Source organism: Palaemon carinicauda, chromosome 32 (genome assembly GCF_036898095.1).
Source record: "Palaemon carinicauda isolate YSFRI2023 chromosome 32, ASM3689809v2, whole genome shotgun sequence".
Lineage (NCBI taxonomy): Eukaryota > Metazoa > Arthropoda > Malacostraca > Decapoda > Palaemonidae > Palaemon > Palaemon carinicauda.
Genome location: NC_090756.1, coordinates 80945348 through 80973314, shown reverse-complemented (window position 1 = coordinate 80973314; position 27967 = coordinate 80945348). Strand labels below are relative to the sequence as shown.

Here is a 27967-nt window from a genome sequence, read left to right as displayed (position 1 = left end):
TCTCAATAAGCCACTTTTTTGTGCAATTGAAGTAAATTTGCTGTCGAGAATCACGCCTAAAATTTTAAAAGAGTCATACAAAGTTAAAGAAACATTATCAGTACATTATCAGTACTGAGATCCAGATGTTGTGGAGCCACAGTCCTTGACCTACTTGCAATCATACTTTGAGTTTTGTTAGGATTTAACTTCATACACCATAATTTGCACTATGCACTAATTTTATCTAGATCTCTATTAAGGGATTCAGCAACCCCAGATCTACATTCAGGAGATGGAATTGATGCAAAGAGAGTAGCATCATCTGCATAAGCAAAAGCTTGTCTTCTAGACCAAACTACATGTCGTGTATATACAGTAGTATGAAAAGTAATGGGCCAAGAACACTACCCTGAGGAACACCAGATATCACATTCCTATACTCACTATGGTGCCTATCAACAACAACTCTTTGTGATTTATTACTTAAACATTCAATAATAATGCTCAGAAATGACCCACCCACTCACAACTGTTTGAGTTTGAAAACAAGGGCATCATGATTAACACAGTCAAAGGTAGGTTCGATACCAGGATAAAATTAGTGCATAGTGCAAATTATGGTGTATGAAGTTAAATCCTAACAAAACTCAAAGTATGATTGCAAGTAGGTCAAGGACTGTGGCTCCACAACATCTGGATCTCAGTACTGATAATGTACTGATAATGTTTCTTTAACTTTGTATGACTCTTTTAAAATTTTAGGCGTGATTCTCGACAGCAAATTTACTTCAATTGCACAAAAAAGTGGCTTATTGAGACAGTCTTTCAAGATTTTTGGTGATCAATCTATTCTGAAGAAGTGTTTTAATTCTTTCATTTTCAAGGGGTCCTTGGGCGCCGAACCACTCTGCCTGCTGGTCCGGGATCAGAGAGGGCGGCTCCGCTAGGAAGGACAACCTGTATCCTTCCTTCAGCACTGCTTGCCAAGAGTGTTTAAGGCATCCCCCTACCTGAGGCTTTGGCAGGAGTAGGGGGCCTCCCATCCTATCTCCTTCGAGAGGCGAAGCTGGAACGTCCTCTCCTGGAGTTAGAGTAGGATGGTCTGCAGCTCGCCAGAGGGGCCGAAGTACCCCTACAGGAGGGCTGCGAGGGCTGGTGCCATGACACCGACGGGGTGTCCCTTCTGGGCTGGATCGGCAAGGCGCGGGATTGGGTGAGAGACATCCGAAGAGGGTCTCCTATGGGCAGGCCATCTTGCTGGAGGGGGTCTGGGTTCTCCCGCATCCTTCAGTTTCCTGACACTCTCCATAGCCTCTTCCACTGCCTTCAGGGGGAACACCGACTCGCCCCACAGGGGTAAGTTCCTTAAGGCTCTTGCTTCTCTGTCTGGTAGTCTCCTGACCAACTTACTCAGGACTGTGTCCCTCTTCCGCAGGACCCAGTTGGCTGCCTGAGAGAGGGACTGGTATGATAGGAACTTGAGGGCCTTCCCTCCTGAGCTAATTAGTTCCCTCAGTAAGGTCTGTTTTTCGGGGACGGAGAGGTCGTGGGAAGCCTGAAAACCTACTAACGTGCAGGCCCACCAGTCCAACCATGATGATACGTATACCAAATCCAGGGCCAAGTCCTTCATCATGGAGGTTTCCGTCGTAGAAAACATACTGGTGCGGAGGATACCCTATCTTCAGCGGCTCCCTGGTTCAGGATAGCAATTGCTGGCTAAACCATACAGGGACCTCCGCGGCGCCCCTCTGAGAGATAAAAACGCTTCTGTGTCTTAAGTCCCTGGAGGAGTTTGGAGGCGCTCTGATTCTTGGGAGCATCCGCCTGGCTGGCTATGAACCTATCTATGTGGTCCATACCCAGCCTAACGTCCCTCGCCAGGGGAAGAGCCAGCGAAGGCCTCTGTTGCACAGGGTTATCCACCATCCTGCTAAGCACGGAGAGCCAGGCTTCGTCCGTCGAGGGCTTCGGCTCATCCAGCCTATGATGGCGCCTGATGAGGGCCAGGACCTTCCTATAAATGGAGACCTCGTCAGTCGAACATTCTCAGCTATCCACGAGGCCTTTGACCCACTGGTCCTCCGCCTGAGTAGGAACGCCTATGGTGGAGGGCTCCGCTTGAGGTGGAGGCATCCTTCTCTCGTGGAGAGCCCTTGGCGGCTCGATTCACTGAGCAGGCAGCCCCGCTGGGACGAGGTTATCCGTCATGGGCCTACCCCCTCCTGCGGGGATCCATGTGGCTGCGGGCTTCCCTGTGCTAGCCGGTTGACTCTTACAGTCAGAGCGGTCCATTGAAGGGCCGGAGGCCGGGACAAGGCTGCCAGTCCGAAGGGGCGACTCTCTCTGCTGCGCGGATGAAGTCGGAACCTTCGCGGACTTATGCCTGTTGACCGAGACCTGATGCGAGGACTTCCGTCAATGTTCGGGCCTGCTGGAGGGGCCGTACCTCGAAGATGGAGACAGAGCTCTCGGGAGCCAGCCAGAGGTACTCGGGGCTGCTGAAGCTGCTAGGAGGTGGCTGCGTGGGATGGTGACACATACCCATTCTTCTTTTGACGAGCGGCTCCTCCTGTGCTTCCTCCTGGGGGATTTGGAACGCCTCCTGGCGTATCGGGAACGGGAACGTAGAACGTGCTGATCAGTCCGAATCGTCCCGCGTTGCTGGTGGCTATTCGTGCCGGTCCGCTGATGAAGAAGGCTGGAGAAAGATGGGCGGGAGCGTTGCTGAGGGCGCCGGGGGAGAGCGAGGCACTTTCTTACGGGTAAACAAGGTGTCGAACTCCTCCTCCAGTCTCATGGGCGACCTGAAGGGCGTCCTCAGCGGCGCCCACGCGAGGGGGTCCGAACTCGGTGAATCCTCCATCTCGGCATCTCCCCTGGCCGCTGACGTACCTGAAACACAGATCCAAGAAGCGGGGGAAGAGGCTGTGGCAGCCTTCCCCCACATAGGATCGTCGGTAGAGACGGGACCTGCTGGCACCAGGACCCCGTCTCCCGAATCCACTCCCGTCCCTCCCTCAGGCCCCCCACTTGCCTGAACCGACACAACATCCCCACCAACAGACATCACGGACTCCTGGGGAAGAGCAATAGGCCGTTTCCCCGCAACAGACTTACCTCGTTCCCTACTCTGGGTAGGGGAAGGCGGCAGAGAAGCTCTCTCCGAAGAGGCATCGGGCGAAGCAAGAGGCGAGGCAATGCTTGGCTTCTTCGGCAACCTCTTGGTAACCTTCTTCTTTTTGGTTCCGTAGCGCACCCACTGGACTTCATTCCAGGATTCACACTCCGGGTACATGGCTGCACGGGAACGCACACTGCCCCTACACGATGAACACAAGGAGTGGGGGTCGACTTCCGGCTTGGACAGAAAAACCCCACAAGATTTACCGGCCTTAGGCCCGGGGCAACGACGGGGATGCTCCATAACGAACCAGTAAAGCACCACAAGACACAGGAACACAGAGGGAAAAGGTAGGATAAGGTAAGGTATGAACACAAGAGGACCACGTGGGGACCGCGTGGGACACAAAGGGTCGCACTGGGTAAGGAGAGCACGGCGAGATGTTATCAGGACGCAACCAGAAAACTTACTGGAGGTCGAGACCTGAGCGAGCACGCTCTCTGACCCCGGGTCACCTCATGGCGCGTGTCACTCCACCAGAGGTTCCCCCGCATAGAAAACGGAGGTAGGGTAAACTACACAAAATTCTGGTCGGTTGGGAGGAGATCCCAGATACTCATAAGAAAGTAGTTCGAGGTAAGTACTCTGTGTTGGAACAATCTTTCATTTTACCTTGTTTCGAGTATTGTTCTCCTGTCTGGTCTTCAGCTGCTGATTCTCATCTTAATTTGTTGGACAGGAACTTAAGGTCAATTAAATTTCTTATTCCTGATCTAGATATTAATCTCTGGCACCGTCGATCAATTATGCATTATGCAAAAGATTTTTGATAATTCTGACCACCCTTTACATTCAGATCTTCCCGAACATTTCCATCCTGTTCGTAATAAAAGCTATGCCGTTAATTCTAATAGTCAGGCCTTCTCCATTATGACGCTACCCAGTACTCTAGAATTTTTTTTCCAGCTGTGACCAAGTTGTGGAATGATCTTCCTAATCGGGAACTTGAATCAGTAGAACCTCAAGAGTTTAAACTCGCAGCAAATGCTTTTATGTTGAACAGGCTTACATAATTTTTTTATAGTTTATATATCAAATATCTGTTTTAATGTTGTTAATTTTTTGTCTATTTTAATTTTTCATTACTTATATCCGCGGGGGCTTAGATAAAATTAGAATAGCGCCAACGTATCCCTGCATGTCATGAGAGGGGACTAAAAGGTACAGCACAAGGGGGCTGGAAACCCCCTCTCCTGTATTATATATGCCTGTGAGACATCCAAAAGGTGGAGCTGGGGGGAGAGTGACTGCTTCCCGCAATCTAGTTTTTGGGGTGTCTAACTGCGTGGGTGTAGTACGATAGAGAGTAAAAGATGTGAGATTGGAAGTATGTTTAAGAATAGAAGGATGGATATATTGGCTTTGTGTGAGGCAAAGATAAAAGGGAAGGGTGAAGTGACTGGTAGAGTGTCTGGGATTGAGAGGGGGAGAGCAAGAGAGGGTGTGGCTTTATTGCTGAGTGAATGGATGACAGGTAAAGTAGTGGAATGGAAGGAGATATCTTCTAGGTTAATGTGGTTAAGGGTTAGGTTGGGTAGGGAATGTTGGGCTTTTGTCAGTGCGTATGGGCCAGGTTGTGAGAAAAGTGAAGACTGGAATCAGTTCTGGAATGAATTAAATAGGTGTGTAGAAGGACTGGGTAGAAGGAATTATGTAGTTGTCATGGGTGACTTAAATGCTAGAGTGGGCGCTGGAGAGGTTGAAGGTGTCATTGGGAAGTATGGCGTACCAGGTGAAAATGAGAGAGGTGAGAGACTGGTAGATATGTGTGTTGAGTAAGAGATGGTGATAAGTTCTAGCTTTTTCAAAAAGATAAAAAAAAGTATGCATGGGTAAGAGTGGTAAATGGATGAGTGGTAGAAAGGGTGTTAATGGATTATGTGTTGATAACTAAATGAATGTTTGGAAGATTGAAAGACGTGCACGTGCTTAGGGGTATGGCTAACAGTATGTCTAATCATTTTTTGGTGGAAGGAAAATTAGTTGTGGCAAAAGAGTGGGGGAATGGAGTAGGTGGATGTAAAAGGGAGCTAGTGAGGGTTGAAGAGTTAATAAAACCTGAGGTAAAAAGTGAATATCAAGAAAGGTTGAAAATGGCATATGCTGAAGTGAAAGTAAGAAAAACTGGTAATTTAGAGGACTGGAAGTTAGTAAAAGAAAATTTTGTTGGGACTGCAAGTGATGTGTGTGGCAAGAAGTTTGTTGGAGGCAGCATGAGGAAGGGCAGTGAATGGTGGAATGAAGGAGTGAAGGTAAAAGTGGAAGAAAAACAGAGGGCATTGGAAGAATGGCTGCAGACTAATAATGTAGAAAAGTATGAAAGATATAGAGAAAAATGTGGAATTAAAGTGCAAGATATCTGAGGCAAAGAGGGTTTCTGACCTGAGGTGGAATCAGGGATTGGGTCATTCATATGAAGAGAATAAAAAGTTTTGGAAAGAAGTGAAGAGAGTAAGGAAGGCTGGTTTGAGAATTGAAGAGACAGTGAAAGATGAAAATGGAAGGTTATTAAAAGGAGAGGAGGCAAGGAAAAGGTGGGAGGAATATTTTGAAAGTTTACTGAATTTTGAGGATAATAGGGAGGCAGATATAATTGCTGTTGCAGGTGTTGAGGTGCCAGTGATGGGAGATGGGAATGAGAGAGAGATTACAATAGAGGAAGTGAGGAGATCACTAGATGAAACAAGAGTAGGAAAAGCACCTGGTATGGATGGTGTGAGAGCTGAGATGTTGAAGGGAGAGGGTGTGACTGTACTTGAATGGTTGGTGAGATTGTTTAATAAGTATTTTGTGTTGTCAATGGTACCAGTAGACTGGGTTTGTGCATGTATTGTACCACTAGATAAGGGTAAGGGAGATGTGCATGAGCGTTGTAATTCAAGGGGTATTAGTTTGTTGAGTGTGGTTGGAAAAGTGTATGGTAGAGTACTGATTAATAGGATTAAGGATAAAACAGAGAATGCAATCTTAGAAGTACAGGGTGGTTTTAGAAGAGGTAGGGGACGTGGGACTTATGTATCAAATTTTTACAGTTAGGCAGATATGAGAGAAATTATATTTTAATTATAAAATAAATTTTTGAATATACTTACCCGGTGAATATATAATAGCTGCAACTCTGCGGCTCGACAGAAAACACACTCAAAAAACTCGCGAGCGATCGCTATGAAGGTTGCGGGTGTGCCCACCAGCGCCAACTGTCGGCCAGATACCACTCTTGTATGTAAACAAAACCTTCAATTCTTCTCGTCCCGCTGCGTCTCTATTGGGGAGAAAGGGAGGGTCATTTAATTTATATATTCACCGGGTAAGTATATTCAAAAATTTATTTTATAATTAAAATATCATTTTTAAATATTTAACTTAGCCGGTGAATATATAATAGCTGATTCACACCCAAGGAGGTGGGTAGAGACCAGAGTTAATTATGTTTACAGCGTATAAGCTAAGAGTTTTTTCATTTTGACAGTTATCAATATAACAAAACTAAAATATATAGGTACCTGGTAAGGAAGTTGACTTAGACGATTACTCTGCCTTGTAAGTCTGTCTTCCTCACGGAGCCCAGCGATCCTCTTAGGATGCTGAAAGACTCCCAGGAGCTGAAGTATCAAGGGCTGCAACCAATACAACAGGACCTCATCAAACCCCTAATCTGGGCGCTCTCAAGAAATGACTTTGACCACCCGCCAAATCTACCAGGATGCGAAAGGCTTCTTAGCCTTCCGAACAACCCATAAAACAATATTAAAAACATTTCAAGAGACAGATTAAAAGGATATTGGAATTAGGGAAGTGTAGTGGTAGAACCCTCACCCACTACTGCACTCGCTGCAACGAATGGACCCAGTGTGTAGCAGTCCTCGTAAAGAGTCTGGACATCTTTTAACCCTGGATAGGTACGGTGGGTCGTCCGCAACCCCGAGCGTAGAAAAAAAAACAGGTTTCTCTCACGTGACTCACCCCCGTGACTGAATTTGTGGGTGCTCGACCTGCAGTAGGTGTCTCTCCTACACGCTCTACTAGTGTCCAGATGTGCATTGCTGTAGCTGTACTCCTTCCCCGATTTCTGAGACGTGTCGGGGTCGAGCGCGACCGAGTTTACCCTTCTAAGGTAATTTGCATAATTATCAAAGTTATTACGTATTATGAAATTGTCGTAGAATGGTGCAACTTGTATAGGTTATCAGTTGTGGAAAGTCTTGGTGGATTGTTTGGCTACCATGTGCATGACTTTTTTTTAGTTAAAATGTCGTTCATTACCACGAGGACCATTTTACCGCGAGTGCCCCTTTTTCATTTTTTATCATTTTTTTGCCAAGTCATTTTTCCGTAAGATATTGCCAAATAGTGTCGTAAAACTTTTGCTTTTTTAGTGTTGGAAAGTGTGTCTAGATGATCTGGCTACCCATGCGTGACTTTGTTTTTGTCAGATACGACGTAGTTATTGGTATATTGGGTATTTAACTCCGGTTGCCAATTTCTGTTTTTTTTTCAATATTTGTAAAAATTTACTACGTAGTAAGGAATTGCCGTATATTATTGATTTTTTTTTTCATGTTTATGTGTTAGAAAGTGTGCCTTGATGGTTGGGCTAACACGTGCATGTCTTTTTTTTTATCTGAGATGCCGTATATTAGAATGTTGAGCATTTTACCGCGAGTGCCCCTTTTTCATTTTTTATCATTTTTTTTGCCAAGTCATTTTTCCGTAAGATATTGCCAAATAGTGTCGTAAAACTTTTGCTTTTTTAGTGTTGGAAAGTGTGTCTAGATGATCTGGCTACCCATGCGTGACTTTGTTTTTGTCAGATACGACGTAGTTATTGGTATATTGGGTATTTAACTCCGGTTGCCAATTTCTGTTTTTTTTCAATATTTGTAAAAATTTACTACGTAGTAAGGAATTGCCGTATATTATTGATTTTTTTTTCATGTTTATGTGTTAGAAAGTGTGCCTTGATGGTTGGGCTAACACGTGCATGTCTTTTTTTTTTATCTGAGATGCCGTATATTAGAATGTTGGGCATTTTTCCGCGAGTGCCCCTTTTTATTTGTTTTGCATTTTTTTGCTTAGTCATGTTACCGTAAGGAATTGGCAAGTAGTGTCGCAAAACTTATATTTTTATAGTGTTGGAAAGTGTTTCTAGATGATCTGGCTACCCATGCCTATTTTTTTTTAGCCAGATATAGCGTATATATAGGTACTGTATGTGTTCGATTTTCCTGTGATTGCCATTTTTTCGTTTTTTCCCATTTCTTTCAAAATTACTACGTACTAAGGAACTATCACAGAGTAATGATTCATTTAGATGTTTATTTGTCGGAAAATGTGCCTTGATGGTTCGCCTAGCACGTGGCTGAATTTTTTTTTTCTGAAATGCCGTATATTAGAATGTTAGCCATTTTTCCGCGAGTGCCCCTTTTTATTTGTTTTGCATTTTTTTGCTTAGTCATGTTACCGTAAGGAATTGGCAAGTAGTGTCGCCAAACTTATATTTTTATAGTGTTGGAAAGTGTTTCTAGATGATCTGGCTACCCATGCCTATCTTTTTTTTAGGAATGAAGTAGTGAGGGTGAGAACAGGTGTAAGAAATGAGTTAGCAGCTAGAGTGGATATGAATGTGTTGAGGTGGTTTAGCCATGTTGAGAGTATGGAAAATGGCTGTGTGCTAAAGAAGGTGATGAATGAAAGAGTTGATGGGAGAAGTACAAAAGGAAGGCCAAGGTTTGGGTGCATGGATGGAGTGAAGAAAGCTCTGGGTGATAGGAGGATAGATGTGAGAGACGCAAGAGAGCGTGCTAGAAACAGGAATGAACGGCGAGCTATTGTGACGCAGTTCCGGTAGGCCTTGCTGCTACCTCCGGTCGTCTTGGATGACCGCGGAGGTAGCAGCAGTACGGGATTTAGCGTTATGAAGCTTCATCTGTGGTGGATAACGGGAGAGGGTGGGCTTTGGCACCCTAGCAGCACCAGCCAAACTAGGCTGAGTCCCTGGTCAGGCTGGGAGGAACATAGAGAGGAAAGGTCCCCTTTTTTTCATTTGTTTGATGTTGGCTAACCCCCAAAATTGGGGAAAGTGCATTGGTATATGTATGTTTCTTATGTAGTTGATTCATTTCCTTATTTCCTTTCCTCACTGGGCTATTTTTCCCTGTTGGAACCCTTGGGCTAATGGCATCTTGATTTTCCAACTAGGGTTGTAGCTTAGCTAATAATAATAATATTAATAATAATAATAATAATACTATATTTTTCAAGGGGAGTGAAACAGCCATGAGCGGACTTTTCGTCCCCAGACAGTTGGTCTCCTGAGAGTTCGTCAACTGCCATTTAGTCTAACAGACATTTCATTCAATTGTTGTTTTGTTGAAAGGGTGTTTGGTCAAACGAATATTTCCCTATTAAAAATTACATTATTAGCAATGAAACATGTCTTTTTAAAAAGGAACTTTAACATTACAACAAAATGCATTAAATAAAACTATTAAATATTTTTGTTTTTGAGGATTAACAGAATAATAGAATACAAAAATCAATAAAATAAAATTCAATAAAAAAATGGAATAAAATAGATTTTGTAGCTTTTACAGGCCATTTTTAAATCCATCTGAATGTCACTTAAACTTACAAATTATGTGCAATGGATTTCAAGACTGTAGTTGAATCAGTAGAACTTCAAAAGTTCAAAGTTGGAGCAAATGCTTTTTTGTTGACCAGGCAGACATGAGTCTTTTTATAGTTTATTTATGACATATTTTTTTGATGTTGTTAAAAGTTTATATATGACATGTCTGTTTTGACGTTGTTACTTTTTTTAGAATTATTTATTGTTAATTTGTTCTCTTCATTTATTTATTTCCTTTCCTCACTGGGCTATTTTTTCCTGTTGGAGCCCCTGGGCTTATAGCATCTTGCTTTTCCAACTAGGGTTGTAGCTTGGATAGTAATAATAATAATAATAATAATAATAATAATAATAATAATAATAATAATAATAATAATAGTCTATCTAACTTTTCATAGTCATCAGGCCACCGTCTCCCGAAAACACTCCCGCTCCCTCGCCTGGAACGAAGCCACAACATCACTGTCTTGAAGGTCAGACTCTTGGGGAAGGGCCGCTGGCCTCTTCCCCGCAACGGACTTACCTCGTCCCCTACTCTGGGTAGGGGAGGCTGAAAGAGAAACTTGGACCGACGAGGCGCCCGACGAAGCAAGGGAGGAAGGGACGCTGGGCTTCTTAGGCGACTTCTTCGTCGCCTTCTTCTTTTTGGTGCTATACCGCACCCACTGCACCTCATTCCACGACTCGCACTCTGGACACGTGGCGGAAGGGGAACACACGCTGCCCCTGCACGAGGAACACAAAGAGTGCGGGTCAACTTCGGGTTTCGAGAGGAACGCTCCATACGATTTGCCGGCCATAGGCCCAGGACAACAGCGAGGATGCTCCATGATGAAGGAGAAGCACTACGAGACACAAGCACGCACAGGGAAAGCACAAAGAGAAAACACAATGGGACCACGTGGGTACCGCGTGGGACACAAAGGGTCGGAGACACACAAAGTCACACTGGGATTAAGGAGAGCGGCGAGATGATATCGCGACGCGACCAGAGAACTTACTGGAGGTCGAGACCTGAGCAGGCGTGCTCTCTGACCTGGGGTTAGCCTCAGGGCGCGTATCACTCCGCCTGAGGTTACCCCTCATAGAAAATGGGTTTAGGGTAAACTATACAAAACTCTGGTCGGATGGGAGGAGATCCCAGATACTCCTAAGAAAGTAGTTCGAGGTAAGTACTTCGTGTTGGAACAAACCAAGATTTACTAAATTTACTTGCTCATAACACACAGTTAATGCGCAGACACTCAAACGACCGTGAATAAGATAAACACAAGCCAAGAGCGTTACACACTAAAAGGGTAGGCGATGAGGATGAAAGGCTCGATCGTAGAAAGTGAGAGAACAATTTATTCACTTCACGAACAGCAGTAATGAGGGGAGATGCGAAGAGCAACCTCCCACGTGCTCCTTGTGCATGAGCTGGGTTTCCTCCCCCAGCATGAAGCATGATGCAATCAGCCTTTTTTTTTTTTTTTTGATTGGCCGGTTGTAGAAAACATCGATTAGCAGTAACCCCATTAAATGACTCAGAAGTTTATATCAGCATAGGAATAAATAGAAATTCAGTGTTCACAGTACTACATTGTATGTTTGCCTGGAATTGCAAAACTAATCTGGATCATGAATGAAAGGATCTTTCTTTGCTCTTACCTGTTGTGAAATTCCATACTTCAATGATACCATCAAGACTCCCAGTGACAAGATACTGGCCATCCGGGCTGAAATGTGCACTCTCAACGTGAGCCTTCTGTGGGAAACGGATGAATCGTGCCAGCTGCGTCGGTACCTTCTCGTCTTCTTGTTCTCTCATGGCTGCTTTACCTCTGAACAAATCAATCTGTGTTCCTGAAATAAGGGAAATATAAAAACTATAAACAAAATAAACAAGAGTATGACAAAATGAAGATATATGCTAAAAAAAAACTGAATGGAAGTCACAAGTTTTAAGGTCAAGCATTTCAATCAAGCCTTTTTACCATTCACTACCCATTATAATTTCAAAGATTTGGTTTTGTCAAGAAAGTGGTGAAGTCCAGGATTGTTTTGAGCAAAAATGCCTAGCTCATTCTGTGCATGATAAAAACCACTAATTCAATACAATTTGTATTTTTCCTAGCTATATAAACCTGAGTCATTTAATGGGGTTACTTTTGGTTTTGTTTTTCAAGGCAAGACACAAAAGAAATCGCATCCGCTATCCATGACTCAATTCGCTTAGGAGAGGTGTTTCCTCAAAGGGGTGGCTGAGGCAGGACCTTTGGTAAATGACTTAACTGTATTAAATTTGTAGTTACTTCCCCCGTGGATATAAACTTCTGATTTATTTAATGGGGAGTCTTCCTTAGGAGGGAGGAAGTCACTGTGAAGTAGGAGGTCTGGCTTTAACCTCTATATACAATCAAAGTGAATTATTTGTGAACAGTACAGCCGACTCATACGAGGCATGGCCTTCTGTTCCATTCTAAAGCGCTTCGACAAGGTGAAGTGATATGAACCTTAGGAGGCTTGTACAATTTACCGAATATATTCCATATACTGTACTGTGCCATCAATACATCAGCCACAAAAAATAAGCTATTCTTACCTGTATTAGGGAGATTTTCAAGAGAGGGATTTAGGACCGATCAAATGCGCCATTTGCCTTTATGCTCATAAACACCCTTATAATACAGAGAATAACTGATACCTGAGATAAAAGCAGTTACTTGCCCCACAAGAGCTAAAAAAAATCAGACTATGTTGTGCAGCCACACTGGCCCTAAAGAAAGTTTCTAAGGACCTGTGTGCAGTCTATATGGTAGCGGTTAGTGAAAAAATGTATGTTTTTTTCCAGACTCCAGCTTTTGTAACATGAACTACCGAGTGGTTCTTGTGGAACGCCAAGGTTGCAGCAAGCCCCTGAATGTTGTGTGCCTGGAGATGCTTCCCCTGAGGATTGATAGGCTCTCATGATAGTTTCTCTTAACCAGAAAGAAACAGTTTCTAGAAATATTCTTTTTAGAGTGGCCAGTGTTCACAAACAGATTGGAGATTCTAGGCCTAGGATTCTTTGTCTGTTTTAGGTATTTAAGTACTCCTCTCACAGGACATAGTAACATATCTTCTGGGTCATTAGTTACCTATTTGAGAGAAAAGACCATGAGTCAAATCTGATACCAATATCAACCAAATTTTAGGTTTTGGGGGCAAATTTGGGAACAAAAGACAAAGATAGTTCTCTCCACCCTCTGGAATGTGAAATAATGTGGGATATGCCATGCAGTTCACTAACTCTCTTGGCTGAAGCAAAGGCAAGGATAAAGACTGTTTTCAAAATAAGGTCTCTGAGGCCTTGTCTAAGGCTTTTTTTTAAGGCCCGTAGGACCTTAGTCACATCCCAGGAGGAGGGTTTTAATTCTCAAGGAGGGCAAGACTACTCAAAACTCCTCATCAAGGATGAGGGTTCCCAAGAATCTGATACGTCCAGTCCTTGCAGCTTGAATACTGGGCTCAAGGCCAAGTGGTAGCCTTTCACTGCAGTGACTGAAAGGGCCTTCTGTTCCTTAGGAACACTGAAAAGTCTGCAATCAGGGGAATAGTGGCTTTGAGTAGAACAATATTCCCCTTTACGACACCAATCACATAAGATTTTCCATTTGCCTGATAAACTGCTGCTGAAGATTTTTAGAGGTATCCAGAAAGTTATTTTGCAGTTGGTTTTGAAAAGCTCTTTGTTTGGAGGAGATGCTGTATAGTCTCCAATCGTGAAGGGACAGGCAATATACTGCTTCGTGTAATTATCTTGTGTGAGGTTGGCATAGCAGGTTTGACCCTTCTGGAATTTCTCTTGGAATTTCCGTAAGAAGTTCCAGCAGGTCTGAATACCACCCTGGTGCTGCCCATATTGGGGCCACTAGTGTTACCCCAACTCCCTTGGATGTTCTGAATCTGTACAGTCTCTAGCGCATCAGACAGAACGTTGGAAAAGCGTACAAATCTAGGCTGTCACACAGGTGTTGAAATGCGTCTTTCATCGCAGCAGCTTAGTTTAAGACTGGAGAGTAATACACCAGGAGTTTGTGATTCAGGTGGGTGGCAAACATGTCCAGAGATGGGAAACTCCACAAACTGACAAGTTTCTTAGGAAGCAAAGACAATTCTGAACCAACTGTTGTTCCTAAATGGCTCAGTTGGTCTACAATGAGATTTCTCTTCCAAGGGATAAACCTTGCCGAGAGAGAGATCACCTGGGACTGTGTCCATTTGAGAATCTCTACTATTAAGTTGTATAGCAGCAGAGAGATTATGCCTCCTTGTTTGGAGATGTAGGTCACTGCCGTGGAGTTGTCACTCATCAACACCACAGAGTGACCTTTCACAGTCTTTGCAAAGTGGAGTAATGCTAGTTGCGCTGCTTTCATTTCCAAGAAATTTACACAGTTCTTGTCCATCTCTGACCATAGGCTCGAGATCTGTATCTCTCCAATATGAGCTCCCCATCTCTGGCGCGGTGCATCCGTAAACAGCATGAGCTGTGGGGAGTAGCCTAAAGGAGCATTGCAGCTAACAGGTTTTCCTTGTTCAGCCACCACAGGAATTCTCATTAAAACTCCTGAGGTACTTGGAGCAGGGTTGCAGGATGATCTGAAGTTTGTGACCACTAGGTCTTTAGGGCCCATTGCACCGTGTAGATGCAATTTCTCCAGGGAAACCAGCTTCTCTAGAGAGGATAGGTGACCTAACAGTCTCTGCCATGACCTGGCTGGCAGGAGGTTGCCTTTCAGGAAAGTTGCTGCCAAAGTCCTGAACCTCGCCATCTTGTCTGCAGATGGGAAGGCTTTGGCTTGTACTGAGTCTATGTCCATGCCCACATACCTGACAGAGTGGTTGGGGACCAGACTGGACTTCTGTAGGTTCAGTTGAATCTTCAACTCCTTCCACAGATCCAGTAGTACATCTCTGCTTCAGCAGGAGAGCTCAAGACTGCCAAGAGAAGCTAATTGTCCAGGTATCTCATGAGCCTGATGTCCATGGCATGTGCCCAGTTTGAGACAAGGACAAACACTCAGGTGAATACCTGTGGAACTGTGGACAGGCCCAAGCACAGCATCTTGAACTGGAACAGTCTTTCTCGAAAGGGAAACCTTAGGTACTTTCCTGAGGTAAGATGGATGGGGACATGAAAGTATGTATCTTTCAAATCTATGGCCAGTAGGTAGTCGTTTTTCCTGATGAGCTGGAGAACGGAGGTTCAAGATTGAGAGGTCTATGATGGGTTTCCAACTTTCCATCAGCTTCTCTACCAGGAATAGATTGATGAGGAAGTCTGGGGAGTCATTGAATGTTTCCTCCACTACTTCTTTGCTTAGCAACTTAATACTTCCTCTGCTAGGAATAGATCTTTCTGAGATCCCCTAATATAATATGATTAGATCCGATTCCTGGTTAGAGGAAGGGCACAGTCTATGAAGGGGATCCAATACCCTACACGGAGGACTTCTACCGTCCTGGGGTCGGCCCTAAGTCTTGCCACTTTTGCCAAGCGCATTGCAGGCATCCTCTCACTGGTGGTACACTTAGGGGACAAGCCCTCCCTAGCGTGAACCTCAGCCACCTTGACTTCTCTAGACGGAAGGATTTCCTCTCCGATGAAAGGTAGATCTAATGTTCTGCCTCCCAAGCTGTTGAGAGTCTGTGGGAGGAAGTAGATGTCTCTGTTGCTGGAGTGGCCTAAAATGTGAACCTTGCATTTGTCTTTGAGGTGTTGGTAGCTTTGGGGTTACTGTTCTGTGAACTATGGGTTCTGTCCTACTCTTTCTACCTTCTTGATAGCCTTAGTCATGTCTAAGGAAAGAAAAAGGGAAGGAGAGTTAATGAGATCGGAATTTCTGAGAACTGTCATGTCTCAAGGGGACAGTTGTCTTTAGCATCTTGCTAGGACTGTGTAACGCCTCTTCAGAACGTAATTTCCCAAGAAAAAAACGTTCTGGTGGGAGAGCAACTTTATGGGTTTTGCGCCAGATCTTGAGAGTTCCATGAAAAGCTCTCGTTCCTCCTCCTCCTTAAGGGGCCCAGCCGGAATACCAATATATGGGGGGTATAGGAAGAAAAACACATAATCCTGAAAAAAATTCACCGAGCTTCGTATGGCAATGGAGAATGCGTATACGAAATATTTTTTCACGATTCATCTTAATTTTATCGTTACAGGGTAATTAGTAAAAGTAACTCAATCAACCAAAAACATTGTTCCCTACAAGAAAATGCAGTATTTTTTCTGTTATCGTAAATTTTGATAATTATTACATTTTAAGGTGAAAGAAATTGTGAACCATGGCATCTGCATAGCTTCCATGAGCTATTACATGGTACATTACACCCTTCGCCCTTCAGTCTTACCACAAACCTCAGAGAGACTACATGTCTCAGTTTGACCTTTGACATTCACTAATTTTTATGTTTTTTCTTCTTGTTTTGGGCAAGAATTTTATTATTTCAAAAAGGAAAAGACAATTTTAACATCTTGAAGAAGAAAATTCGCTCTATTAAGAGTTCAGAAGAGGGTAATATCGGTAGTGCAGAGAGAGATTGGTGTGAATAATAGAGCGGCCGCCTTGCCTCACAGGAGCCAAAAGAAGCTCTCATTTATGATTAAATTATGATAAATAACTTTGGTTTTGTTTATTAATACCCCCCCCCCAAAAAAAAAAGAACATAAAATTCATAATAATCAGGATTTATTAATGTCTTTGTAAAAATACAAAGAAAAACTTTGAATGCCCGTCTCTCAAAACTATTTTTATTGACCTTCAAATTCTTTCTTCTCCCTTAGTTTTAAAAATAAAGCATTGAAATTTGGTATATAGCTTAGAAAGACATTATAAAACAAAAAAAATTAAGCCTTTTTTTTTCTTTTTTTCATATCTTATTTCATAATTTTTTCCCTGATTTTTAGGGTTTATATTTTTATCATGAATAAAATATTCATATCTGGCAAAAAAATGACTTTCAGGAAAAAACTCCTCCTTTTATTGGAGGTCTACATCAAGTCTTTAGAGTAGTAATCCCAGGTCTTAATATTAATTATAAATGGACAAGACAGATTTTGAAAAATATCAAAAATTTTAAGTAATTTTTATTTTTCCTAATATACTTACCGAGAATTACTTCCTTAGGAGGGTCCTTGACCTCTCAATCTCGACCAAGATTTTCCCGCGCTACCCTCCTATCTCGCTCCATATAGTTTCTACCCCCGCCGCCAGGATAAGCCCTGCGGCCCGGATTAAGGCAGGTCACTGCTTTCCCGGGTCAGGATGCTCATTAAGTTCGCCGTTTAGCCCAACCCGGCAATGGAAGAATGGCACTCAGGGACGGAAGGGAGGGCCATTACCCGGAAGTAATTCTCGGTAAGTATGTTAGGAAAAATAAAAATTACTTAAAATTTTTGATTTGTTCCAACACAATTACTTACCGAGAATTACTTCCTTAGGAGACTTATACTTTAGGAGGCGGGAGAGCCATTCTGCCACTTGGTCTGGCACATAGTGCCTGGAGGGCTACGGAATGCGGGGGTACAGAGAGCGGATAGGGGGTAACAGCGGAAACCTTACGCTTATATTTTAAGACTTACCTCTTCACATCTTCTCTACTGAGTCTTCTCCTGAAGAAGTAGGGACGAGTCTATTCACTGTTGGGGACGTCTTCTAGCCTGCCGCTACACAGCTTGGAGGGCGGCGATGACTGTCCCAGTGGAGAATCCATCCAAAGACTTTCTTGAGTAGTCTTTGAGATAGTGGGCCGTGAAGGTCGACTGGTGTGACCAAATGCCGGCCTGTAGGATCTGCCCCACTGCCATGTTTCTCTCAAAGGCCAAGGAAGTGCTCAGGCCTCTGATGTCATGGGGGCGGGGAGTGCCTGGTACTGCCACCTTGTCCTCTTCATAAGACCTAGTGATGACTTGTCTCAGCCAGAAGGAAATAGTGTTCTTGGACACTTGCTTCTTATTAACGCCTGAAGAGACGAAGAGGTTCTTGGTACCTGGGCGGAGATGAGCCGTCCTTTCCAGGTATTTCCTGACCGTCCTGACTGGGCATAACTTCAGGTCTTCCGTATTGCCTGTCTTGGGGATGGCCGGAATTGAGAAACCTTCAAACCTCGGGTCCCAGACTGCTGGGTTCTGAGTCTTTGCTACAAAGGAGGGTACGAACTTGAAGGATACCTCCCTCCACCCTTTGGAGTGTGCCACGTCGTAGGAGAGACCGTGGATCTCACCTACTCTCTTAGCTGAAGCCAAGGCTAGCAAGAAGACTGTCTTGAGGGTGAGATCTTTGTCCCCGATATCTTTGAGGGGTTCAAAGGGAGGACGACACAACATTTTCAGGACCTTGGCCAGGTCCCATCTGGGCACTCTCCTGGCTTGAGGAGGACAGGATTGTTCGAAACTTCTAATCAGCATCCCTATGTGTCTCGAGATCCCCAGGTCGATGCCTTTCAGGAGAAAGACTTGGCCTAAGGCTGCTCGTACTCCTTTAATAGCTGGGATTGACATCCCTATTTTATCCCTAAGGTACACGAGAAAGTCAGCTATGTCAGGGACCGAGGCTTTAAGAGGTCTTATGTGTTTTGCCGCGCACCACTTCGTAAAGGCGGCCCACTTCGCCTGGTAGACCACGGTAGAGGATTTTCTTAGGTATAGGGACATCCTCTTAGCTGTGGAGGAGGAGTACCCCTCCTTCTTCAGGAGCCGCTCGATAGTCTCCAGGCGTGAAGGCGAAGAGAGAGAGGGTTGTCGTGGAAGTTGAGGAAGTGAGGTTGACTCAGTAGATCTGACCTGGGGGGCAGAGGCCACGGCGGGTGGCTTGCCAGGTCTTTTAGATCCGCGAACCACTCTCTCTCCGGCCACCAGGGCGCTACCAAAGTCATCTTTAGGTTTTGGGAGGTTCTTACTCTGTTGAGCACCTGCCTTAGCAGCGTGAAGGGGGGAAAGGCATATACGTCCAGGTTGTCCCACTTGTGCTGGAAGGCGTCTTCTAGGGCTGCTCCTTCGTCTGGTACCGGGGAGCAATAAACCGGTAACTTGGCGTTGAGCTTCGTTGCGAAGAGGTCCATCACCGGGGAGCCCCAGCGTTGAAGGATGAGTCTGGCCACTTCTGGGTGTAGGGACCATTCCATCCCTACTATCTGACCTATCCTGCTGAGGCCATCGGCTAGCACGTTCCTTTTCCCGGGGATGAACCTTGCTAGCAGTGTCACCTGGTGCTCGTCCGCCCAATGCAGGATGTTTACGGTGAGGTCGCACAGTTCCTTCGACTTCATGCCACCTTGTTTCTTGATGTAGGCTACCACCGTGGCGTTGTCGCACATTAGGGCCACGGTGTTTCCCTTCAACCGACTTGCAAAGTGCAGACATGCCTTTTTTACTGCTTTTAGCTCCAGGACGTTGATGTGGAGTTGCTTTTCGGTCTCCGACCAGGTCCCGCTTGCTGTTTCCTCCCGCAGGTGGGCTCCCCACCCTAGGCTGGAGGCGTCTGTGAACATGAGAAACTCGGGGGGACAGGACCCGAGGGGCATCCCCTTGAGGGAGTTCGACTGGCATCGCCACCATTTTAAGGCTGCTCTCATGTCCGGAAGGACCGGAATCGATGTTTTCTGAGAGCCTGTCTGGGACCATAGAGCCTTGAGGTTCCATTGTACGGGTCTGAGCCGTATCTTCCCTTGGGGAACCAGTTTCTCTAATGAGACCAGGTGACCTATCAGCCTCTGCCAGTCTTTCGCCTTCCTGGGAAGCTCCGACAGGAATGGCTGAATGATCTTGATGAGGTTCTGTATCCTGTCTTCCGAGGGGAAGGCCTTCCCCTGCACGGTGTCCAACGTCAGCCCCAAGTACCCCATTCTGTTGGATGGAGTTAGGTTCGATTTTTCCAGGTTGATAATGATTCCCAGACTCCTGCAGAACCGGAGGAGGTCCTTCCCTTGCTCTTCCAAGAGGGCCTTTGAGCTGGAAAGGAGCAACCAGTCGTCCAGGTATCTGATGAGGCAGATACCTCGTTCGTAAGCCCATACTGAGACTGTCGCGAAGACCCTCGTGAACACTTGAGGGGCCGTCGACAGTCCTGAACTGCAGGATCTGGGAGCCCCATTTTACCCGGAGGAACTTCCGACTCGACGGGTGGACCGGAATCTGGAAGTACGCGTCCTTGAGGTCGACCGTCATCATAAAATCTTTCTCCCTCAAGGACATCAGGACGGATTTTGGGGTGTCCATCTTGAAGTTCGTCTTCTTGACGAACTTGTTGAGGGCCGACAGGTCTATCACCGGTCTCTACTCCCCCGTTGCTTTCTCCACCAGGAACAGGCGGCTGTAGAAGCCTGGCCCTGGGAGAAGGACTTCTTCCATGGCTCCCTTCTCCAACATTGAGGAAACTTCTTTTTGCAGGGTAGCCCTTTTCAACGGGTCCCTGGGAGCCAACCATTCTGTCTGGGTGGCTGGAATAAGAGGGGGTGGATCCGCTATGAAGGGGATCCTGTAGCCTTCTTTCAGGACAGACACCGTCCAAGCATCCGCCCTATGCGTTTTCCATGCTTGCCAATATGGTCTGAGGCATCCAACCCGAGGCCTGGGCGGGAGTAGGGGGCCTCTCCCTCTACCTTCTCCTAGAGGGGCGGCCTGATCTGCCTCTCTTCGAGGCGGAGTAACCTGACCTGAAGGAGCTGGCAGAAGCTGGAGCTCCCCTGCGGGAGGGCTGTGGAGTTGATGTCCAGGAGGAGGCGGGGGCGTCCCTCCTCGAAGAGCTGGGGATAGCCTGAGGGGTCACGGCACTATCCGAGACTGACCTCCTGTAAGGAGGCCTCCTGGAGGATGTTTGTTTGGGGACGTTGGCCTCTCTCCTCTTGGACACCTTCTCCATCAGCACTTCTAGTTCCTTCAACGGAAACAGCGACTCGCCTCCTAGGGGTAGGCTACGAATCACTCGAGCCTCTCTGTCCGGGATTTTTCTTGTAAACTTGGAAAGCACTGTGTCCCGCTTTCGAAGGACCCAGTTGGCCGTCAAGGAGAGTGCCTGATAAGCCATAAACTTGAGGGCTTTCCCCCCGGAAGTGAGAAGGTCCGACAGGAGACCTTGTTGTTCAGGGTCGTCGGGGTCTGTGGAGGCCTGTACATTAACCAACGAGGAGGCCCACCAGTCCAGCCATGAGGAGACGTTAACCATATCTCTTGACATCTCCTCCATCATGCCGGCTTCAGAGGGTGAGAAGGACACAGGGGCTGAATAGGCCCTTTCGTCCAAGCCGCCCTGTCCCAGGATGTCCAAGGCTGGGTCCACCCTACAGGGACCTGGGCGCCGTCCTTCCGGGATATAAACTTTGCCCTGTAGTTTGAGACCCTGGAGGAGTTTGGAGGCACTCTGGGACTTGGGGGCCTCCGCACTGCTGGCCACCAAGTTGTCGATGTATTCTTGTCCCAGTACTAGGTCTGGGGCGAGAGGCAGGGCCAGGGAGGACTTCGGAAGGACGTCACGGTGAGTATATCTCAAAAGGCTCGACCTCCAGGCATTCACCTTAGGCGCTGAGGGTTCCGGAATTTCATGGAGCCTTCTGACGAGGCCTACCACCCTTCTGTAGGCGGAGTCCTCCGACGGGGAAGCCTCGCCTCCGTCGACCGAGGCCTCGGCTTGGCGTAGGGGCGCCGTGCTTGGGCGGTAGACCGGCCGTTCTCCTCTCGGTCCCAGGGAGGACGTCCCGTAACCGTAGGGCGCCCCGTACGCGGGTGGGTCTCGCCGTAGGGCGGGGCCACCGACTCCGGGAGGCCTTTCGACTGCCCCAAGGCTCTGGAAGAGGACACGGTCCCGGGGGGAAGACCCGACCCCGGAAACCGGTCCTTCCTGCTCGACGACCGCCCCAGCTGGGCTGGTTCGGTCGGGCTGCCTTCTCGGAAGCGCGCTTCCCCCCGCTGGGCGGGGTGAACCGGAGGCCTCAAGGACTTGTGCCTAAGAGCGAGGTCCTTCCTGCGTGGCAGGTCGAGCGGTTCTAGGCTGTGTGTAGGCAGTGACAACCTAGAGGCTCGTTCACTGGACCGAGAGTCTGGAGAGCGGTGCTTTCTGGACTCTCCTGAGGGGACGTAGACCCATTCGCCGCCGGGAGAGACCTCCCTCTTGTACTTACGGGAGTGAGAGCGTGGGCGCTTCCTGTTGTGCCGCGACCTCGACCTGGAGCGGGAACGATCACTATCGGTCCGCTCTCTCTTCCGGTGCCGCTTCTCCCTGCGTTCTCCTCCGGAGGGTGAATCTGCTTCCGAAGAGTCCGAGAGCGCCACGTTCCTCGCGTAACGACTGCTCGAGTGATGCGCGGGGGAGGCTCTTCGCCGTCGATCGTCCGAGACAGGGTGCTGGAGGAAGTCCTCGGGAACTGCTGTAGAGATCGAGGGCACCGAGTCTACTCTGTCCCTGCTAGGAGGCCAGGGACCCAGGGACACGTCCATCCTTAGCGGTGACCTCCCCGGAGTCTTCGGCAATTTCCACCCAAAGTCATCGCTACTCGGGCGACGAACTCTAGAGTGGTTGTCCTCTGGCGGGGGAGAACCCGACGCACCGGCCCACGAGGGCGGGGGGGAGTCTGAAATAGCCACACTGCCCCACACTGGGTCTTCTGAGGAAGCGTGATCCCCTGCCACGTGGCCCGATTCCCCCGAAGCACTAGCGGCCCTTCCGATCTCTTCAGAGGGGACAGCCCTTGGTTCCTCCCTCACACTGGGTTCACCGGGGAGAACACTATGGCTAACAATAACACTGGGGGCTTGTTGCCCACTCCTCTGCGAAGGAGACGGAGAGGCCGAGGCTTCGTCGGACCGATCACTGACCGACTGTAAAGAGGACACGCCACTCACTTTCTTGGGGGAACGCTTCGACGACTTCTTTTTCTTGGTACTATACCGTACCCACTGAATGCCGTCCCGACTCACGCACTCGGGACACGTGTCCGAGGAGGAACAAACTTTACCCCTGCACATGGAACAAAGGGAATGAGGGTCCACTTCTGGCTTAGAGAGGAAAGCCCCACACGACTTTCCTGCTCTAGGACCAGGGCAACGACGCACATGCTCCATCGTTCGCACACGAAGAGCCAACACTAACGAGTTACAGGAACACTGGATATACGCAAGGGGAACGTACTGAGAACACTTTGCGAAAACGCACTATCGAAGAAAAAACACAAGTCCCCACACTGGAAACACGTGGGATCACAACGCGCCAAAGGATCGAGAGTTAAGCGAGAGGGTGAGATGTTTCACATCTCACGACCAAGAACTTAATGGGCATCTGACCCGGGAAAGCAGTGACCTGCCTTAATCCGGGACGCAGGGCTTATCCTGGCGGCAGGGGTAGAAACTATATGGAGCGAGATAGGGGGGGTAGCGCGGGAAAATCTTGGTCGAGATTGAGAGGTCAAGGACCCTCCTAAGGAAGTAATTCTCGGTAAGTATTTGTGTTGGAACAAGCTCATTTTCAGGATAATTTGCCCTGGTGTTGCAAAACCGAAGGTCAGAGGAAAAATTCCTATGCAGTTTGGAGATGTCCTAAGTCACCTTATTAAGTTGTATGAATGGCACAGTCCTGTCCTTGAAAAACGGCATTAACTGGCCAGCCCCCTTAAGGTTTTGAGAGACAGCGAAACGAGAGAGTGTCCAAGACCAATGGTCTATCCAGAAGCAAGCCTGACTGGCTGAAATGGCAGCTACTCTCATATTTGCCACTTCAGCACCTGGGATTGTAATTGGTAAGCTCAATAGTCTATCTCACGGAACAGAGGGTACCAGGTTAGCCACATCTGAATCAGTGGGAAAGGGGCTCTGAACGTCACAAGAGTTAATGTAAAAACATCTCTGGCGTGGCAGAGGTAATGGAGGAAGTGTCGATGACCTGCTTTCCTTTAGAGAATTTTCTTCCACTGAGATTTGTGAGTTTAAAAACTCCAATGACCTGCTTCCTTTAGAGAATTTTCTTCCACTGAGATTTGTGAGTTTAAAAACTCCAATGACCTGCTTCTTTTAGAGAATTTTCTTCCACTGAGATTTGTGAGTTTAAAAACTCCTATGTGTCCCTAGTCTAGTTGGACAGAGGCATATCAAATCTTAATCTGGTACTCTGAGACCAAGAAAATTTATCATTAATTCTGCGCTGTCAATTAGTGGTCTGTGCTAAAGGAGGGTCCTATAAGCCTCTTAAGCATTAGATTAGGTTCACTATCTTAATAAAGCATGAAGGTTCAGAGATTACTACCAGGTCTTCAAGGGGGGGGGGGAAATACATCAGCAGAGCTTGTACTCACACTTGGTAAGAGGTTATCCAGAGAGCCATCAGTTATTATTATTACTTGATAAGTTACAACTCTAGTTGGGAAAGCAGGATGCTATGAATCCAGGGGACCCAACAAGGAAAGTAGCCCAGTAAGGAAAGGAAACAAAGAAAAATTAAATAAACTAAGAAAAGTAATAACATTAAAATAAATATTTCCTATATAAACTATAACAAATTTAACAAAACGAGAAGAAGAAAAATTGAATAGAAAAGTGTGCCCGAGTGTACCCTCAGTGTGCCCAAGTGTAACCCATGACAGTGGAAGACTATGGTACAGAGGCTATGGCACTATCCAAGACTAGAGAACAATGATTTTGGAGTGTCCTCCTAGAAGAGCTGTTATCACAGCTAAAGTCTCTTTTCTATTCTTTACCTAGAGAAAAGTAGCCACTGAACAATTAAAGTGCAGTAGTTAACCCCTTGGGTGAAGAAGAATTGTTTGCTAATCTCAGTGCTATGAGGTGTATGAGGACAGAGGAGAACCTATAATGAATAGGCTGGACTTTTCTGTGTACAGTATGTGTGGGCAAAGGGAAAGTAAACCGTAACCAGAAAGAATGATCCAATGTGGTACTGTCTGGGCAGTCAAAAGACCCCATAACTCTCTAGTGGTAGTATCTCTGTGAGAATATTCTGTCTTCACAGAGCTCTTAATCTTACCTCTGATGTCTTTTCTCTCCTTGGATAGTGGGGAGAGGAGGTAGAGAAAGACTGAGAGGGATCCAGTTCACTCCCAAAATAGGAATGTTCATCTCTATATCTCGATCGAGAAGCCAAGGAGTTGAAGTCTCCCTTAGAATTCGTCTTAATAGGTGAGAGAAAATTCTCAAAACTCTACCATCTTGAAGGCCTATGGCAGGGGCCACGTCTACGACATCTGCTGATCTACTTATCTACATCAGATGGAGGCATGATCCTCAGGAAGAGGGGAAATCTTCCACGACCCTTATCTGCTTCTTGTACTTGAAAAGAATTATCTGAAAAAGAATAGCATTCCGAAGAACGCTTATCCTGATGATCATGATCATCAGACGAGTGTAAGAACGAGGTCTATCTGGACGATTGACGGTTTTGTTAGCGTAAGATACATGGTTCATATATCTTCCGTTCCTAGCCGAGAGTTTATAAAACTTCGGAGGAACTGTAGGTTTAAGAGGAGATGAAGTGTTATGTCTATCAGACAGGCGTATAGTCACATTCTTAGTTGCATTATGACCACATGGAGAAATATTCTCATGCGTCAAGATGGCGGCGCATTTAGCGATGTCATGATGTTTGGGAGTGACTACCTGCTTGGACCTGTCGGTCCTCTTGGCCTGCCGGGGCAAGGGGGGGAGTAGCTCATGCACAGCCATGGCAGCATGTACAGTGACATCATTATGTCTGAATATATCTGCACGTTCAGCTTTGTAATGTTTGGCCTGACGGAATTCCTAGAAGAATATCTTGGTAAAGCAGGAACCGTTACACTCACTTCCCAGCTTTAGGAAGCTTAGGAAGAGAGGCCCGAGTAGAGCATGAAAGAATTGCCAACTCTGGAGGAGGGGGGGGACACATTCGGAGTGGTCCAACCACCCTCATAGTCGAGCAAAGACAAATCTCTCACCTCGTTCTCGGCACTCTTTAGGGGAATTTTCTGCCAAGAACCCCTAGGTGTACGAGGCAAGCCTTTCTCTAAATTACGAGTTGGAGATCAGCCATTAGGCTCTTCCAAGGCAGCCTCAGTATGAGGGGAGATGACAGGCTCAACTCTAAGGTTCTGACGAGAACAAGGAGAAGCATACAGTACACTGTTCTTATGGGAGACACTTGTGTAGGGGTGAACATCTTATCTACGTAATTTGACAAATACAGATCTCCACTCAACGCACTCATGGGGACAAGGGAGATCTACATACAACAGACAGATTAGGCATACGAGCATCAAGCTGATCTGCCTTATGCAGCGTAGTTGCCATGAGCCAGGGGATCCTCTAAAAGAATAGATTTAACATTACAATGCACATTAACACTATTCACGAAATGGCCATCCCCTTCCATGATAAAAACCTCAGCGGGCACCTGACACCACACCTACCTTTCGTTTCTTCTCACTGAGAGGAGGAGGAGGAGAGCGATCTCTCTTGAATCACTTCTTCCGGATGGAATGATATCTATCCAACTGGGAGGATGACCATTCTCTACAATACTCACATGGGGATTCTTCCGAACATCTCTTCCCTCAACACATCGGACATAAAGGGTGAGGGTCCACTTCTACCCGACTCATAAAAGTGCCACATGGGCAACAATTATGGCCTGGGCAGGAATGCATCATATTCAACATAGTCGACACAAGGCATACACACTCAAAAGACAAATAATGAACAACCAAGTGAACTAGTATAAAGACAAAAGCACAGGCACTTTAAGGGGAAAAGAGTGAGCGAAGCAGGTGTCTGATCGTAGGCCAAAAGTGTTGTGAGGAAACGTTTGTTCTAAGCAGGTTGCCAATAGCCACGTATCATGGTACAATCTACCAATTTTTTTTTTTGTCTGGCCGTGGAAAATAAAACCAGAAGTAACCCTATTAAATGACTCAGAAGTTTGTACCTGCATAGGAATAAATATCTATCCAAATAGCTTATCAAGCACTAATTATTATAGAATTATCAAGAACTATAACCATACATTCCCACCTAAATTGTGATGTAAATAAGTTTATGTGACATTAGGAAAGGTCTTGTGATTTTCAGTTGATAGCTACACAATAGTCAAAAGAATTAAAATTGCAAGGTGCCCTGAACTGTCTAATATAGTTTGAAAACATCTCTAGCATATAAGACAGAAAAAATTGGAGAGGACTCTCAGATTACAAAAATAAGTGATTGGTACCAGTCTTGAAGAAAATAAGAAAAGGAAAGAAATAATAAATTTGCACTTTTGAAGAACAGCAGATTATAAGAGTTGGGCTACCTGAAACAAAAATCATCAATTTCTAAAAGTAATCTGTAATTTTTCTAATAATACAAAAAGTGAGTCCTTTAATAGGTCAGCGTGAGAAATTAGTTCACTTCAATATAATCTTTATTTGTAAAGAAAAGTACTGTCATGAAACTTGCCTACATGAAGCATCCGGTCTAGCACAAAAGAACCAAATGTTTCTTGTCCCATAATGGAGCAGGGTTTGCAAAACACAACTTGTTGAGTAGCTATCGCAGGACCAAGGGTATGTTATCCAAGGTCCAGAGGTAGTGGTAAGTGAAGGATGTCTGTCGACCCAGACTCCTGCCATCAAGACTAGCGCCAATGTCAGGTTCTTCCTAATTATTAGGGCAGATCCTATATCACAGACTTTGTGCCTTCGAACCAGAATGTACCTTCATTTTTGTTGAGTATGATGGTACTTGAGTCAGAAGAAGCAATTTCCTGTACAATGTATCTTCTCCTTTTCCCTTTTAGCATGAGACAGGATCCTTGGTGTCCCACAAGGGGACCAGAGTTCTCTAGGTAGTGCCATCATGTCTTCAAAGGACAAGGGAGGAAGTCATCCTGAACCCTTCTTTGTAAAGCGGAGGAGGAGGAGGAGGAGGAGGAAAGGGAAGGGGTCATCCTGAACCCTTCTTTGTAAAGTGGAGGAGGAGGAGGAGGAGGAGGAGGAGGAGGAGGAGGTGGAGGAGGAGGAGGAGGTGGAGGAGGAGGAGGAGGAGAGACACAGAGAGAGAGAGAGAGAGAGAGAGAGAGAGAGAGAGAGAGAGAGAGAGAGAGAGAGAGAGAGAGAGAGAGAGAGAGAGAGAGAGAGAGAGAGAGAGAGATACAAGAACTTTGGATGTCGAGGAGGAGGAGGAGGAGGACCATTCT

At 46.1% G+C, this 27967-nt stretch overlaps 1 protein-coding gene across 1 annotated transcript in view; it reads right to left on the bottom strand.

Moving 5' to 3' along the window:
- The window catches only part of Smu1 (Smu1 spliceosomal factor), a 189081-nt gene that overhangs the window by 85628 nt on the left and 75486 nt on the right, over positions 1 to 27967 (bottom strand). Inside the window, exon 5 of the mRNA XM_068356315.1 lies at positions 11445 to 11639. Coding sequence (XP_068212416.1) covers positions 11445 to 11639 — 195 coding nt within the window. The remainder of the gene's footprint in view (positions 1 to 11444; positions 11640 to 27967) is intronic.